A 17,461-nucleotide genomic window follows, 5' to 3' on the forward strand; every position below is an offset into this window, starting at 1 on the left:
ATTAATTTTTGTGATTTTTTTTTTTGATTGTTGATTAGGTGGATGAGCTTTTAGAAAAGTACATGGACTCTTATGATATTGTTCTAGTAAAAGATGAATCACTGGATGTAGCCAACTCTATCTTACAGAAGATTCTATAAACAACCATTCTTCAAGAAGACCTCTCACCTGTGGGTGCAACTGATGAAAGAGCTGCTCATCTGTTCATCTGGCTAAAAGACTTTTTTTATTTATAATATATTCTTGCTCTTGAAGTTTTTCCTCTGTATTACTGAAGTAATTTCAGATTTGTTGAATCCATCAATTGGAAGTTCCTATTTCTCCACCTCTCTCAACACACTCCTCACTATATATTTTTTAACAGATTTTTAAAAATTCTTAGAGCTAAAATTGCAAAAATAACTCCCTACATTTCCAAAGTGACTTTTGTAGCTTAATGTTATTATGACATTTTCAAGGAATCTTTTTACATTGGGAAAGTTTGTAGAAGTTCTAAAAGTTTTATGAAATGATGAAATAATGTGCATGATTTTAAGTATTGTCATTTTTATAATTTGGGTGAATTACGCTGATGGTATTAACCATCTCCTAAAACTTACGTTTAATTCTTTTGTTTGGTGAAAATCAGTGTTTACCAAAAAATATTGGCACGTGATGTTTGAAAAATATCCATTGGTATCTACATGTCACTAATCATTATAGAATGTTTTGTATCAAAGCACTGATGATAAACACGAAATGAAAAGCCTTTGTAATTCTGTCAAGACTATTATTATTCATTAGCAAAGCCTGTCATGATTTTCTTGCATGTATGTGTGATGTATGAATCCTAATGTCTTTGTCATAGTGCCTACTTAGGTTATTTTCAGATTTATACACTATAAGAATAAAAAAGATTTTTACAGAGAAAATTTAATTTGCCCTTCAGAAAATAGTGGGGCCTGGGAAAATTGTTTTCCCCCTGTGAAAATGTTAGTAAAAGAAGTACTTTATTGTACGTCTAAGTGTTTCAGAAACAGCCATGGGCAGAAAACAAAATGTTGCTGGGTCTCATAGTGACTAAAATAGAGTACTTCAGCGTTAGGAACCAGTATGCCTCTCTGCAGCCTGACTTCCCATTCCAAATTTTGGCTGCCCTATAATTGGTTTACACAAGGCTAAGTCTTGCCATTGTGATAAATTTGATCCCGACTCTAGCCCTTGAACTGCAGTCTGTGAGCAACTGGTTGGTGTTCTTAGCATCTGAGCCGTGATACAGACAAAGCATGTCCACCTAGTTCTGATATCCAGTATGGGCAGTAATGTCTAGTCCAGTCATATGTGGTAGAGGGGTGAGATCTTGTGATGCAAACCTTTTCCTGCAGCCCATCTGTATTCTCCATCACTGCTTCTCTCTTTTTTATAATAAACAATGAAACAAAGCACACAGTGGCAGAAAGTAGACTGTCCCCACTTAGGTATTTCCAGAATGGAACTCAAAACCAAGCTTCTTGCTTTAAAGCAGATAGCATGGCATGTGAAAGCATGCTAAGTTGCTTCAGTCATGTCCTACTCTGTGACTCCATGGACCGTAGCCCACCAGGCTCCTTTGTCCATGAGATTCTCCAGGCAAGAATACTGGAGTGGGTCACCATGCCCTCCTCCAGGGGATCTTCCCTGCCCAGGGATCGAATCCCAGTCTCTTATGTCTCCTGCATTGGCAGGCAGGTTCTTTACCACTAGCACCACCTGGGAAGCCCATGGCATGGGGGGGGGGGGGGTGTCAATTACCTGGAGGACTTTTTCACATAGAAAAAATTGGGACTCCCTTATCAAATGATAGCTCTTTACTCCTGTGTTTGCTATTAGAGCTTGCCATATTGGCTATTTTCCAAAGGAGTTTATAATATGCATGCACAAACAAGCACACTGTGTGGTGTAAGTGGTCAGAATACTAAAGTTCTGACCTGCTTTCTTGTCACTGCTCAGTCACCTCCCTTTAAAATAAAAGCCATGAGAACAATCTCTACAGCCTCTTCTAGCCACTACCAATTTAGAAATGTCAAGACTTGCTGTGGGATTGAATGTGTAGGGTGAGAGAATAGGGTGCTCCCAAGTGTCTGGTTTGAGCAAGTGGGTACAAAAGAATGAGAGAGGAACACAGGCTTGGATGGAAGGTGCTGGGAAGGGAGTGGGAATATACACTCTATTTTGGACACACTGAGTTTGAGATGCCTATGAAATGTACAGATGATACCATAAGTGGACTAGAGCTCAGAGAAGAAAATTGGAGTTCTGTAAATCTTGTCTGCATTTAAATGATATTTAAATAGGGCCACTGTAAGCTGCAAGGAACTCCCCTAAACTACTGAAATTCCAACATTAAGGATGACCACACAGTATCAAACACTATTTTACTAATATCCGCAAATAGGAGTAAATAATTGGGAGTAGTATTCTTATTTTATAAAAAGACTTCAGATCTCCAAGAGATCCAAGGGAAGAAGGCTTCAGAGAAAGCCACTCTGTTCCTAGAAACCTGGTATTAAAGTGCTTACATATAATTTTGCAGTCAGGCCAATTTCCCTGACAAAATGACATATGTTCCCTTAGCAACGGAAAAAAATGGAAGTGTCAGGCGGCGCTCAATAAGCTAGATTTAGAAAGCTAAATACTGCATAGTATCATTTATATACATAGATACAAAAAAATAAAAAAGTTGAAAGAAAAGTGACTACCAGGGCCTAGGGGATGGGGGAAATAAAAGGATACAAACTTTGATCTGTAAGATAAATACGGTCTGTGAATCCAATGTATATCATGGTGACTATAGTTGACAGCACTATCATATAGTTGAAATTTGCTAACAGTAGAAGTTAAATGTTCTCTAAAAAAATGTGATGTATATGTTAATTTAAGTTGATAGGGGGAATCCTTTCACAGTGTATATTTATGTCAAATCATCACACACCCTTGAAATGTCTTAAACATTTTTTCAAATTACACCTCAATAAAGCTAAAAAGCAAAAGCCAATAAGACAAAGACCCAAGAAGAGCCAGTATTTCAGTCTGAATCTAAAGGCCAGAAAAGACCAGTGTTTCAGGTCAGCAGTCAGGCAGGCAGTTTAAATACAAAAAGGAATACAAGCTAAAGTTTCCTTCCATTCTTGAAGCTCTAAGGCTCACAGTCCTTAACTTCCCCAGAGAAACTTATTTTTTATTCAGCCAACCTGCCACTGTAGAAAATAGCCAGTGAAGAAATTCAAACAGGACCAGCTAGAGATCTAGGGTAGAGAATAAGCACAAGATGTTCATCTCCATGAACATATGTGAATATAAAGACATGTTACAAATCAAATGCATTCCAAAGGGCAATTCAGTTCAACAGATCATTAACCTATCTTGTGCACTCAAGGAATTCTGTTCAATGAAAAAGCTCCATGACGGTGTGCTCCACAGAAGAGGGTTAAGGAACATTAGTGACAATGGCGGTGGCAGCCGAGAAGGCCATGGGCACCTCCTTCCCCTTCCAAAAGCACACAGAATCCCTGAAGTTGCTTCTGCAAAGAGTAAACCAGGGACTTCCCTGGTGGTCCAGTAGTTGCAAGTCTACCACGCAATGCAGGGGACACAGGTTTGATCCCTAGTTGGGAAACTAAGATCCCACATGCCACAGAGCAACTGAATTGTGTGCCATAATTAGAGAGGCCGTGCGCTGCCACTAAGACCTGATGCAACCAAATATTTTTTTAAAGAGTAAAGCAGAACACTTGCTCTTTAAAAACTATGTAGTTTGTCTCTCTTAAATATGCCAGTTATTTTTCCACCCCAACCCCTACCAGAGCCATTCTACACCTTCCCCTGCATCCCCAAACACTGATCTCTGAGAGCACCAGCCCCTGATGGGAGCAGGACTGAGAAGATGTGTGTTTCCTCTCTCACCACTCTGCTCGCTGCCAGCCACAGTTCTGGGGGTGGCTGTGTCCCTCCACCCACTCCTACCAGGCAGCCCCGCCCAGGCTCCCCCTGATCCTTCAGTCCCAGCGTTAGAACAGCTTCCTACTGTTGACGCCCAACAGTGGTCATGGGTACCTCGGCATCCTTACTGCACCGCTCCGCCCCAACCCCACCACACTTGTGTAAAGAGTCCTTTCATTCGCTTTTCTTCAGAAGTCCCACTTGAGTGTATGTTTCCAGCCAAGACCCTGACAGATACACCTCCTTTCTACTGTACAGCGATCTTCCACTTCTTTCAACTCAGTCCTGCTGAGTTTTTAACCAAGGGGATTCTGGGGGCACGGCGTATTTTCATGAGGGAAATGAGCCTTCAAAACACAAAACCTGATAATTCAATATTTTATATATGAAAAATTCATTTTCCAACATTTGTTCCACTGAATGAGTGCACAGCATTTTCAGGAACTATCTCAGGGCTACATCAGTACAAAATAGTTTAAATTAGTCAAACAAAGTCGCTTCAAAAGGAAAATCATTGGTTACTTCAGGGTGAGTGCCACCACCACGAGGGAACAGAGGACATAGGCAGCAAGGTGGTTACTGCATAACATGAGGACAGGTCAGCAGGCACAGTGTCCTACGCAGAGAGAGGCCCCCAGGTCTTAAGAGCACTTCCCTCTCTGGGACACAGAGGGGTGACAGAAATACATCACTTTGTTTATGCTCACCTGTTGGGATGACATTTCTGTCTTGGCTACAGTGAGATAACTTGAGTGTGGCTGAGCCATCAGCCCTACTTGTATCTATCTGATCAAAAGATTCAGGGCAGGGAGAGAGGGTGCTATGGGAGAGAGTGATGGGAATAAGAAAGAGTAAAGCAGACAATCTTACATGACAAATGCAGAATCAAATTCTCTACTCATGGTACAACATGCCTTATGTTTGGTCCACTGATTTTCTTTTTAACCTCCAAGTTACCTGGCCAATAGAAGGACCACAACAAGGTGGGATGTGATTAACTAGAAAAGTGTGTGTGTATGTGTAGGCATGGTGGAGACTGGGCATTACCAGAAGGGGGTGTGTGTGTGTATGTGTAGGCATGGTGGAGACTGGGCATTACCAGGGATGTGTGTGTGTGTGTATGTGTAGGCATGGTGGAGACTGGGCATTACCAGGTCTTGTACAGGCTGCTAAGAAGTTTCCTGGGGCTGTCTGGGAGTACTGCTGGGGCCTGCCCTCTCTTTTCTAGCCACCTGGAGAACACTTTGAAAACACCAGCAAGTTAAAAACATTTTTAACCCTCTTTATGTAGGTATCCTAGACACATTTTCTTCTGTTCCCTCCAAGATGATTACAACTTCTGTATGATGCTATTTTCCTTTAATAACAAAACCACCTACCCAGAAGGCTCACAAAACAATAGCTGACAATGCAGCATTTTCAATATTCTACACCACCCATGCTAAGGCCCCCGCACTGATTTTATTTAGTATCACCGGCATCAACCTAAAATTCTCACCACGTATATCAACCCACCCCGATGTATGTCCCAGGTGCTATGTGACCCATCTACTACTTGCTGACCATTCCCCTTCTGAGAGACCCTCGTACCCTCAGTGCACGTTCTGCCACAATAGGGGGCTTGGTATCACGCAAGTGGCTCATGTCGGGTTTAGAGTTCATCGTGTTTCGTCTCCTGGTCTTTGAGCTTAAATTCCTCAGCCGTGACCTTCCCATCTCCATTTCGGTCCTGGTTGGTGAACATATTCTTCACGATCATCTCAGCATCGAATCCAGGAGCGAGTTTCCCTTTTCCAGATGCCACCTGGGCATGAATGTACTCTGAGAACTGGAGAGGAAGGGGCAGTACAGACCATGAGACAGGGTAGCCAAAGACACCAAGCTGGAGCCTGAACAGGGCGGTCCTGGGACAATGGGGTTGGAATTAGAGTCTGAGCCAGCAGAACAGACAAAATCTTCTGAGCTATACAATCTAGATTTTTTTCCTCTAGCACGCGTGCTCAGTTGCTTCAGTCGCATCCAACTCTGCGACCCCATGGACTGTAGCCCACCAGGTTCCTCTGTCCGTGGGATTCTCCAGGCAAGAATACTGGAGTGGGTTGCCATGCCCTCCTCCAAGGAATCTTCCCGACCCAGAGGTAGAACCCGTATCTCCTGCAGCACCTGCACTGCAAGCAGATTCTTTATCTCTGAGCCACCAGGGATGGCTTTTAACCTCTGGATGCAGGTTAAAAACCTCTGACAAAATGACTATAGGAGTGCTTAGGTTCCAGGCAGCCAGTACCTAGCAGTCACTGGAACTATCCTCTTTCCCTAAATCAACACTTAGTTTTCCACCTGCAGCTGATCCCCTAATCATCCTTGCCTCTGAAAATTCATTCATTCATACAATAAAAACTTACTGTCTACTGTATGCAGAGCAGCATCCTAGAGCCTAAAGATACATCAATAAACAAAACATCCTGCTCTTGTAATTCTAGCATACACTAGTGGAAAAGATACACTATTAAAAAGGAATATTTAGAATACTATGCAAACACTAAAAAAGGAACATTTAAAAGGTAAGTAAACTACATATTAAGTTAGAAAGTAAAATGCTCCAGAGAAACGCAAGAGTCAGCCAAATCAGGAAGATCAAGAGTACAGCCAGGGGAGCTGGTTTAAGTATCAATTTGGTGGTCAGGGTAAAAGCACAGTGCTAAAGAGAAGCATGTATGGAGGCTTAAAGGAAGTGAGGGAACAAACCCAACAGTTACCTAGGGGAAATGTCTGCTGAGCAGAGAACAGCAGGTGCAAAGGCCCCAGGTTGACATGTGCCCAGTGTGTTTACAGCACAGCAAAGGGAGAGTCGATGGAGTAGAGGGGACAGCGAGCAGGTGGTGGAGGGCCTTGTGGGGCCCTTGTGGGCCACAGCAAAGACTTTGAAAATAAAAGGATGTGTGGTTAGGCCAACAAATACAGCCGTTCTCTTACTGCTCGGCCAGCCCTTGCTTCACCTACACCCTACTCACAAGAAATCCCGCCCCAGCTAGTGACTGCTCTCCTCTTTATGCCAGAACAGTTCCACCTGCTAGTTTATTAAAGGGAAATATCTGCCCTCATGATGGTGTTAACCTGAGGGCCTGTGAGGGTCATGTCCTAGCTGCTGGTTTCCTTGGTAACTGATGAGCCAACCTGACATTAATTCCCCTATTAATGGTAGCCTCCTTCTCCCCCAGGCAGTAAAGGTTCCTGCTATGTCCTATCTGCCATACACCATGGGGGTGTCACTCCAGGACCTTTGCTGCAGACATGGAAGATCCCTGTTCAATAAGCTGTTGATGCCTCTGTCATCATCTCCAGGCTCTTTCTGCAGTCTCTTGGCTGGACAACTACAAGGCTTTGGGGCCTGTGGGATGCTGCCTGACAAAAGGCTTCTGCAGAGTTCTGAGATGAAGAGGGCCCTGCTCCAACTCACGTTTTAGAAGGACCACTCTGGCCGCTGTGAGGGGCAAGGGTGTGAGCAGGAAGACCTCTGCAGAGGTCCAAGCAGGAGGTGACGGACACTGGATTGAGGTGCTATGGAGCAGAGGTGGTGAGAAGTGGTCAGGTTCTGAGTATATTTTCAAGAAAGAGCTAGAATAATTTCCTGATGGATTTAATCTAGCCTGTGAGAGGAAGAGAGATGACTGGGTGCTCTCACCTGAGCAACTGGAAGGGGCGTGGTGTCATCGAATGAGACGGGAAAGGCTTTGGGTGAAGCAAATTTGGGGGGGCGGATATTGGGGGTTCAACGAATGATGATGTCAAGTGGGCAGCTGATACCTTAGTGTGAAGAGGACAGAAGACAGGCCCAGAGCTGCCAATCTGGAAGCCAACAGGATGAAGATGCTAAAGCCTTAGGATGGGAGGAGGTCACTAAGGGATGATGTCAAGGAGGAGGAGAGCAAAGTTCAGGACTTAGCCTGGGGCCCTCCACTCTGAACCCCCTGGGAGAAGCAGCTACCAGTGAGGCAGAAGGAACCTGGAGAAACTGTGAGGCGGAAGCCAGGAAAAGAAGGCGTCTCAAAAAGGAAACAGCTGTGCTAAAGTAAGCTTGAGAACTGACCACTGGGTTCAGTGCCTGAGCAAGAAACCAAGTTCAGTGGCGTGAAGGATAAAAACCCAACAGCACTGGGTATAAAAGAGATTAGGAGGAAAGGAATTGGAGGCAGGAAGGACAGACAACTCTTGAGGCTTCTGCTGTAAAGAAAGCAAAAAAAATAAATAAATAAAAGAAATGGAAAGATGCATCAATAAGGGAAAACAGCAGCATGTTCTTAAGCTAATGGGAATGGTCCAGTAGTTGGGGAAATGTGTATGATAGAAGAGAGAAGGGGAGAAGGCTGGAGCCACATCCTTGAACAAGGAGATGGGAACAGGCAGAGACCTGAAACTCCCCGGAGCTGCGACAAGACAAAGACTCTCTTGCCCAGCTCCACAAAGTGGTGTCTCATACAGGAGAAACAACACAGGATTTGGTGAGCAAGCCTTCTACAAACCACCGGACAGCTGTGCAAACTTGGGCAAGCCATTTACCTTCTCTGTGCACAGCTGTTTTCTTCTGAAAAATAGGGGTGATCACATGGCTGTCATGAGGACCAAGCAAGATAATATATGTGAAAAACACTTAGCACCATGCAGGCCACAGTGAGCACCCAGGAACGAAGAACTGAGTCCAGATCTGTGAGCCGTGGAATCATCCCCTGAACTTCTCAGGGCCTCAGTTTCTTCAAAGAGGAATTGTGAGCTCCGACTTAGAGGACTTAGTGTGTGTGTGCAAGCGCCTGACACATGCGCGTGCAGTTTACAGATCACAAGGAGCAAGCAGCAGTATCCTCACTCTGAGTGGGTTCACATTCGGGATGGGTGCCCCAGCCCAGGGAGTTCCCCGAGCTCCTTGGGCCCCACTTCTATTCAACAAGGTCAGTTACCTCTTCCAGGAGGACTTCTCCATCACCATCCTTGTCGATCTCTTCAAAGAGGTTGGCTGACACCTCGCCATTCCACACGAACATGTACCCCTCTGGCAGGCCAGCCACGAGCTCCAGCAGCTCGATGTCAAACACCAGCACGGCACTGCCGGGCACTTCTCCATCTGCCACAGGACAGGGGTGGAGGTGGCATTAATGACAAGGCAGCGAGCACGTCCCTCTGCCCCCCGTCCCAGCACCCAGGCTCCAGCTGCCTCATGGCTGGAGGCATCTCTTGTGACAGCAAAAAAGTTCAGCCTCAGCAAGTGGTTTTTCCAAACTGTAGGTAGTGATTCTCAAATCAATTTAAAGAATGGTTACCAACGTTTTTTAAATTAAGAGACAATAAAATCAGAGTACATTATACATAGAGAGGATAGATACTGTTTTATGAAACTTAGTTTTAATTATATAAATATAAAACTAAATCTATACGTATTATTGTTGTTCAGTCACTAAGTCGTGTCCAATTCTTTGTGACCCCATGGACTGTAGCCCACCAGACTCTTCTATCCGTGGGGTTCTCCAGGCAAGAATACTGGAGTGGGTTGCCATTTCTTTCTCCAGAGGATCTTCCCGGAGCAGGGATTAAACCCTCAGCTGCTGCATTGGCTGGCAGGTTCTTCACCACTGAGCCACCAGGGAAGCCCATATGTATACATACACTAGGTATAAATTGTATGCTTATGCATAACACTAATTGGGAGATAAAATGTAATTCTTACTGTGTGTCTTGCTGAAAAAAAGTTTAAAAGCAACTAGCAGAGACTACAATGGTAGAACTTTTGAATAAATTTAACCACAGAACTTTAAGAATAATACAGTATGCCTTAAAATCATGAGCCATGATATGATTTGTAAACACAAATTCTGGAACAGTATATATAGTATGGGCCCAAAATAACTTATAAGTATGTGACTGTAAATAAATGTAATGTGCATTATTTTAAATTATATATTGTAATTATATGTCATGGGAGTATGGTCTTACAGGATATATATATTTCTAAGTGTTTTTTCTCAGATTGGGAAGAGTAGCATAGAGTATATCTTCTCCAATTATTTAAAACTTCTGAAAAAATCAATCCAAAGTGCCTATCATTTCTGTAAATTAGCACTTCCCATCTCCTCTATCTCCAGACAGCAGAAGTACAAGAACTGAAAAAAAAGGGGTTCCTGCCAACCCCCATGAGGAGGGTTCATTTTGGCCAAAATCATGAATCAAACCATAATAGCTGTGAGGGTGACAAAACGCCAGTATTTCCAGAACTTGACACCAATCTTTTTCACAAGGAAATCTCCTTAAATAGCTTATAGGTTCAGCATTCCACTGTCCTAGGAAACAGTTTCCCAAGGGAGCACCTAGCTCACCTGGGAAGTCCTTTCAGGGACATTTCCCACATGTGGGTTTGAAGAGTCAAGGTTTTTGTTGTGTGTGTGTGTGTTTTGTTTTGTTTTTCCACAGAAACCCCTGCTTAATCCCATTAACATGGCACTCACACCAAATTCATGGGGCCTTGAAACAAAAATGCTAAAGACTTGAATAAAAACCACAGATTCTCTGGGTTGGTGTTTTAAATGGAAGAAGCACATTGTGGTTCTAAATAAAGCACCTCAAAAAGCACAAAATACAAACAATGACCCTGTCCCAGATGCCTTTTACTACTGTTACAGACTCACCCACGCCAGCCTCGCCGTAGCCCAGGTGGGGTGGAATGATCACGGTCCGCTTCTCTCCAACACACATTTCTCTGAGACCCATATCCATTCCCAACACGACCTGTCCAGATCCTAAAACTATGTTATACGTTTTGCCTAAATTCCACCTGAAAATGAAACAGAAGAATCTCTGGTTAGGCCATCAACCCACTGGTACTTGAGCATGTCCTCCTGAGTCTGAATCCTCGTTCTGCTACTTAATTTGACAGAAATGTAAGTTTACAGTTTCCTCATCTATAAAATAGAGATAATAACAGCTATTGCACAGGACCTTCTAAATAGCAAATAATACGCTTGGCACGGAGGAGAGCAAGCATCAAGAGTTCAATAAATGGACAGCCTTGAGAGTGCAACATGCTTGTGCCTATAACACTCTATGACTCCAGAATAATAACAGTTAATTTGGGCCATGGTTTTAATGAGCCTTGATGCCCCAAATCCCAAGGGAATCCAAATAAAAGTCACCTCAATCAGTACTGAAAGTAAATCTATTTTCAAATTGATGCATTCCTATCACTTCCTAAAAGCAAACAATGGGAATATTCTTCAAATCCAAAGAAGAAACGCCTCCTGGCTATCTTGGTGCCCCCTTGATATCCATCACCAGGTGGTGACAACAAGGGAGGTATCGCCCCTTTGGTCATCTCCCGTTCTCAGGCTTCCTAGCCCCCCGCGGGCGCAGGGCCAAAGCAGCGTTTGCATCTGTCCTACCTGGGGTGAAAAGGAAACAAGCCAGTTCCAGCACCCTGGATGCCTTGGCCCCAGGTCTCAGGGAGGGCTCGTCCTCTGTCCTACCCCAACACAACCCCTCCTTTGTCAGCAGCACAGAGGTGCCCTCACACTGCCTCTCTCCAGGGACCCTGGGCAACTTCCCATGGGACTATTGGGTTTCAAAATCTTACAGAATATGCAAGAACTCACTAAGTTATCAAATAGCAAGTGTTTATTCTTTTCCAAGCCCAGTTTCAACACACATGAAGAGAACCCTCTAAGCAAGTAACTTGTTTTTACCTGTCATCTCTGAAAACCCAGCTCATTCTTTTCCCTCAAGTCATCCTTTTATTTTTGATTTGCCAGTTTGTGTCTCAGACATTCTCCACATTCCTTCTGTGTATTCCCGGCTTCCCATTCGGTGCAAGCTTCCTGCTTCCTGCCTACAGGCAGCCTTCTCTGGCTCTCCACCCACGTTCCCCTCTCTCCCGTCCATCACAGACTCTCCCAGTCCCGATCAATGAGCAACAACAGCAGCACCTGCCAATCTGTTAATAGAGCCCACGTGGGCTTGGGGTGGGACCAGATCCCATCCTCCAGAAGAAGCTCCTCCCACACACAGGTAAGCCTTCTCCTGCTGCACTTCCCACAACCCTGTTGCTCTGAAACTTCCACCCAGAAGAGACCCGCAGGGATGCCCAGACACTGCCCTTTCGTGTCAATGTACATGTGACACAAATGACTCCAGTGGTTCAGAATGGAGTCTCTGGGAAGAGGAAGGAGCGTCACGTGGCTCTTGCATGCTCTGTAAGAATGTTGTGCGTCCGCCAAACACGCCTCAGAAGCAGGAAGACGGATTCCCCCACCCCACAAGAGCCGCACATCCTGATCCACCAAAGAAGAAATTCCTTTGTTCATTTCCCACCCCCACTTCCCCTTTCCAAAGCTGTAGGAGCACCAACAAGAATAGGAACGTTAGCCTCAGCAATGACAGCTGGCCATCGGCCTTACAGGCTGTCCTAACCTTGTTTTCCCATGCACAACTAACTCACTGAACCCAGAACAAATCCAAGCCATGCTTCTTCCCCACTGTCCTCCATAAGCTTCTAATCATTAGTGCAGTGAGGTTTGTTGTAAGCTAGATTCTCCTGTAAATCTGGGCCTCAGGAGCTACAGCATATTTCATTGATTCTATAATGCAAATTTTTTCACATTTTAATATCTCCTGATTTGGGATACATCTTACAACAGACATCATGTTGTTATTTTTTGACAGCGTTCTTAGTTTCTTGAGATACATAAAATGATGCTTCTAACAACCAACACATTTTAGATCTGATGAAATACATTAAATGCTTTAGGTCTCACAGCATCAGAGAGAATGCGCTGAGGAGTATGTCCCTCAAGCTCTCCAAACCTGGCCACACTCTGTCACCTGAGGCTAGAAGACAAAGAGATGGGTGAAAAGGAGATAAGACCCTCTCCATCTAGAATAAATGCAGTAGCACATATTTATATGAAGCTGTTCTTTCTCCTCAAGACTAAACTTAGGATTCTAAGCCAGGCTCAGTACAAAAATGGATGTACTTATATGGAGACACAAAGAAAGGCTGAAAATGTTTCCTTCCCAAAGAGAACAGCATATTACCTTGGCTCAGATGGTAAAGAGTCCACCTGTAATGCAGGAGACCTGGGTTTGATCCCTGGGTTGGGAAGATCCCCTGGAGAAGGGAACAGCTACCCACTCCAGTAGTCTGGCCTGGAGAATTCCATGGACAGAGGGGTCTGGCAGGCTACAGTCCATGGGGTCGCAGAGTTGGACATGACTGAGCAACTTTCACTTTTATAGATAATCTAAAGATTCAGACACGTAAGGAGCAAAGCTCCTTTTACCTGCATGATACTAGTATACACTGTTGATTCCTAGTAATATGGTTTTAGATTCATCTCAATTAACATTCATAAAATACTTCCTTTGTGTTATGTTCTGGGCTAAGTGTAAGGAGTAAAAAGATGAATAAACATGTTGATTATCTAAGGTGTTCAGACCAGCAACAGTGATAGAAAGAAAAACAACTATAAGGTGTGTGTGCATGCTCAGTCTCTAAGTTGTGTCCAACTCTTAGTGACTCCATGAACTATAGCCCACCAGGCTCCTCTGTCCATGGGATTTCCCAGGAGAGAATGCTGGAGTGGGTTGCCATTTCCTCCTCCAGGGGATCTTCCTGACCCAGGGATCAAACCCGTGTCTCCTGTGTCTCCTGCATTGGCAAGCGAATTCTTTACCGCTGAGCCACCTAAGAAGCCCCCAACTAAAAGGCAAGTAATACATAAAACATTATGAGACTACAGAATTGAGAACAGTTGATTCTTCCTAGGAACTAGGCAAAGACCTTGTGAAAAGGGAAGGCACTTTAGACCAGGGCAGAAGTTGGCCAGAAGGAAGGATGAAAGCAGTGCACATCCTGCACCACAGCACATGGCACCCCTGGGGGGTGGAAGATGGACTTCAGCAGAAGATGAGACTGGTGAGGCAGAACAGAGCTGACAAGAGGGCCTCATGTGCCTCCAGAGAGACTTTGGAGTTTGGATTTTATCTGTGGGTTAATTTTTAAAGACAGTAGTTACGAGATCTTTTCAGACAGTTTCAAGGGGAGAAGATGAGACTGTTCAGAGGGAACTCTTAGAACAATATACCGGAGTAGTGATATACACTTAAGATACACAGTGCAAAAGGCATGAAAATAAAAGCCCTCAATGAGTGTCTGGGGAAAAGAAAAGGGGGGCCATGGGAATACCGACTGTTACCCACCAGGCTCACACCCCACCAATCCCCGCTGCCCTTACGTGGAATCCAGCAGGGTCCCGTCCAGAAGCGAGGCATTGTAGTGATACTTGAGGTAATCCCCTTTCTTACTCAGCACTGAGCAGTCAGGGGGCTTGTAGTGGGAGGTGATGCTGATGGAGTCTGAAGGGTTGTGAAAGTCAATCACGTGGATGTCAAACACCAGCACGGCCGAGCCAGGGATGTTCCCTAGAGGACAGACACAGGCAATTAGAATTGTAGCAGCACACCTGACCCCCCGGTGTCACCAGGTATTCCTCAGAGACCTCAGTGAGAAACACAGGGACCCAGCTGTGTCATCCTAGGGATGCTGGAAGAACAAAGCTAGAAGGGCTGTTAAAATGTAAACTAACTCAGTTTTATAGATGGGGAAACTGAAGCACAGATTTGTCCAGGGTCCACAGTCAGGCATAGTTTGGACTAAAAGTCAAGACACTGCACTACTGCCCCAAGGAATGGTTAAGCCTGAAAGACTTACAGCTAAGTTCATCAGAGATGAGAAAACTAAAGCTCAGCTGAATTAACACTTGCCCTGCTCCTGCTAGAAGAGGTGAGATAAGAAAATCAGTTATAGAATGAAAATCACTTTAGTGTCCTACCACTGCTCAAGAGAAACAAAACCAACAGTAACTTCATGGGGGAAAGTTCATTTTAGTCGCTGAGTTGTGTCCAACTCTTTGCGATCCCGTGGACTACAGTATGCCAGGCTTCCCTGTCCATCACCAACTTCCGGAACTTGCTCACACTCATGTCCATTGAGTCGGTGATGCCATCCAACCATCTCATCCTCTGTCGTCCCCTTCTCTTCCTGCCTTCAATCTTTCCCAGCATCAGTGTCTTTCCCAGCATCAGCATCATGGGGGGGAAACACCTAGTTAAAACTGGCCCATATACACCCCTTAAGATATACTACATCTAACAGTTCACAAGGTGCTTTATGACCCGTCCTGTTCTATACAAAGTTATTGCACTTCCACTTTTGAGAACATTATCTCACATCTGTGAATAATGTTTTACACTGTGTGTGTGTGTGTGTGTGTGTGTGTGTGTGTGTGTGTGCGCTAAATCACTTCAGTCGTGTCTGACTCTTTGTGACCCAATGAGCCATACCCTGCCACCCTGCTCTGCCCACGGGATACTCCAGGCAAGAATACTGGAGTGGGTAGCCATGCTCTCCTCCAGGGGATCTTCCGATCCAGGGATTGAACCCACATCTCTTACATCTCCTGCAATGGCAGGCAGGTCCTTTACCACTAGCACCACCTGGGAAGCCCGTTTTACACTTTACAAAACACTTTTCACATACATTCTCTTATTAAATTTCTGCAGCAACCTTGTTGGGTAAATATTATCACAAATTCAGGAACAGCAGTTCCTGCGTGAATTTAATGACAGCTTCTAGGGAGGCATCAGTTGTTAACCACATTTCCCAAATCATTTCAGAATTCACATGTAAAAGATTTGTAAACAGTAATACTTAGAATCAAGAATGTGTAATATTTTCATTAGCATTTTTCAGACAAGCAAACCAACTCATATATAACTTGTTCAAGAAAATAACACAGCTATCAACAGAATTCAGTAGAGATATGTGAACATCAACAGCCCCTCCTCACCCCACAGATCTTCCAACTCCTAACACCCCCACCATGTACTTTTCTGTTTTTTGTCTGCTTTCTCTCTAACACACACTTAATGGGTAGGTGCTTGTTAAGTACCAGGCACTCTTATAAGTGCTTTAGATGTATTAGTTTATTTAATTTTCATTATAATCATATATTCCCAACCTACAGATGAGGAAACCAAGGCACAGGTTTAGACACTTGCCGAAAGTTACCAAGGTGTAATTAGAGAAGCTTGTGCATCTACAGCAGAACACAGGTGCCTGATATTCACTAGTGATATGGACTTGCTGATATGAGCAGTAACAGGATGCAGGATCTTTTCCATAGGAACCAGGTACTGCAAACTGCCATAGGAAGGTGCTCAGAAACCAGAGTCAATGGCAGCTCTCTGCAGGAAACAGGACACACTAACAGAGGTGAGTGGCTCTGGAGCCATCTTAGTGGTTCCTCAATCTTGGTTACCCCTTATAATTGACTGGGAATGAACCTTGAAAACATTATGCTCCAACACAGCAAGAAAAATATTGTATGTTTTCAATTATATGAGACACCTGGAATAGGCAAACTCATGGAGACAGAAAGTAGAAGGATGGTTCCCACGGGCTGGAGGGAGAGAGGGTAATGGAGAGTTTGGGATGACGGAAAAGTTCTGGGTGTAGACAATGGTGACGGTTATACCACACTGTGAATATATTCAATGGCACAGAACTGTAAACTTAAAGAAGTGTTTAAATGGTAAATATGTACATTTTACCACAATAAAAATTAACGTAATTCACCACATTCACGGAATAAAAGAAAAAATCATGATGACCTGAAAAAAAAAATCACCTGGGTGCTCCTCTAAGATTCAGATTTAGCTTATCTAGTGCAGTGGTTTGTCTTGGTCTTGGGTGCTATCAGGATGTCCTGGAGAATTTGGTGAAAACACAAAGGGCCAGGACTTTTCCCATGCAGCACCTTTGGTTCTGTAATCTTTTGGCTGTCAAGTGATTCTCTTCTGTTATATGCGCCAACATTTGAGAACAGCTGAACTAGAGTGGTGCCAGGCATAGTATTGTTTTGTTTTGTTTCCCAGGGGTTTTGTGTTGTTTTGTTTTGCCCCTCTAAGGGGCAGACAAGTTTAAGGAACACTGTGCTAAATGGTCTGTAAGTAAGCAGCTGATGCTATTTAGGAAGTCCTTGAATCGTGGTGCTGGAGAAGACTCTTGAGAGTCCCTTGGACTGCAAGGAGATCAAACCAGTCAATCCTAAAGGAAATCAACCCTGAATATTCATTGGAAGGACTGATGCTGAAGCTGAAGCTCCAGTATTGTGACTACCTGATGCAAAGAATCAAGCAAGGAACAGACCCTGATGCTGGGAAAGATTGAAGGCAAAAGGAGAAGAGGGCAGCAGAGGATGAAATGGTTAGATAGCATCACTGACTCAAGAGACATGAATCTGAGCAAACTCCAAGAGATACTGAAGGACAGGGAAGCCTGGCGTGCTGCAGTTCACGGGGTCACAAAGAGTTGGACATGACTGAGCGACTGAACAACATCTCCATGAAGAGGACCAGGGTGCAGGCCATGGTGGTGTAGGAGATTGGTGGAAAAGAAAGCTGCATCTTG

General features: G+C 44.2%; 2 protein-coding genes across 13 annotated transcripts in view; one reads left to right on the forward strand and one right to left on the reverse strand.

The window, feature by feature from the left end:
- The window catches only part of NT5C3A (5'-nucleotidase, cytosolic IIIA), a 47,703-nt gene extending 46,955 nt beyond the window's left edge, over positions 1-748 (forward strand). For all 10 annotated transcript variants that reach the window (XM_081533623.1, XM_081533620.1, XM_081533618.1 and 7 more), the window contains one exon: positions 39-748. In XM_081533623.1, coding sequence (XP_081389749.1) covers positions 39-140 — 102 coding nt within the window. In that variant the 3' untranslated portion in view covers positions 141-748. The remainder of the gene's footprint in view (positions 1-38) is intronic.
- Positions 749-4,321: 3,573 nt separating this feature from the next.
- The window catches only part of FKBP9 (FKBP prolyl isomerase 9), a 42,711-nt gene continuing 29,571 nt past the window's right edge, over positions 4,322-17,461 (reverse strand). For all 3 annotated transcript variants that reach the window (XM_081533605.1, XM_081533604.1, XM_081533603.1), the window contains 4 exons: positions 14,226-14,412; positions 10,629-10,774; positions 8,910-9,073; positions 4,322-5,785 (listed from right to left, as the gene is read on the reverse strand). In XM_081533605.1, coding sequence (XP_081389731.1) covers positions 5,609-5,785; positions 8,910-9,073; positions 10,629-10,774; positions 14,226-14,412 — 674 coding nt within the window. In that variant the 3' untranslated portion in view covers positions 4,322-5,608. The remainder of the gene's footprint in view (positions 5,786-8,909; positions 9,074-10,628; positions 10,775-14,225; positions 14,413-17,461) is intronic.

Source organism: Giraffa tippelskirchi, chromosome 10 (assembly GCF_054371585.1).
Source record: "Giraffa tippelskirchi isolate mGirTip1 chromosome 10, T2T-mGirTip1v1.2.pri, whole genome shotgun sequence".
Taxonomy (NCBI): Eukaryota; Metazoa; Chordata; class Mammalia; order Artiodactyla; family Giraffidae; genus Giraffa; species Giraffa tippelskirchi.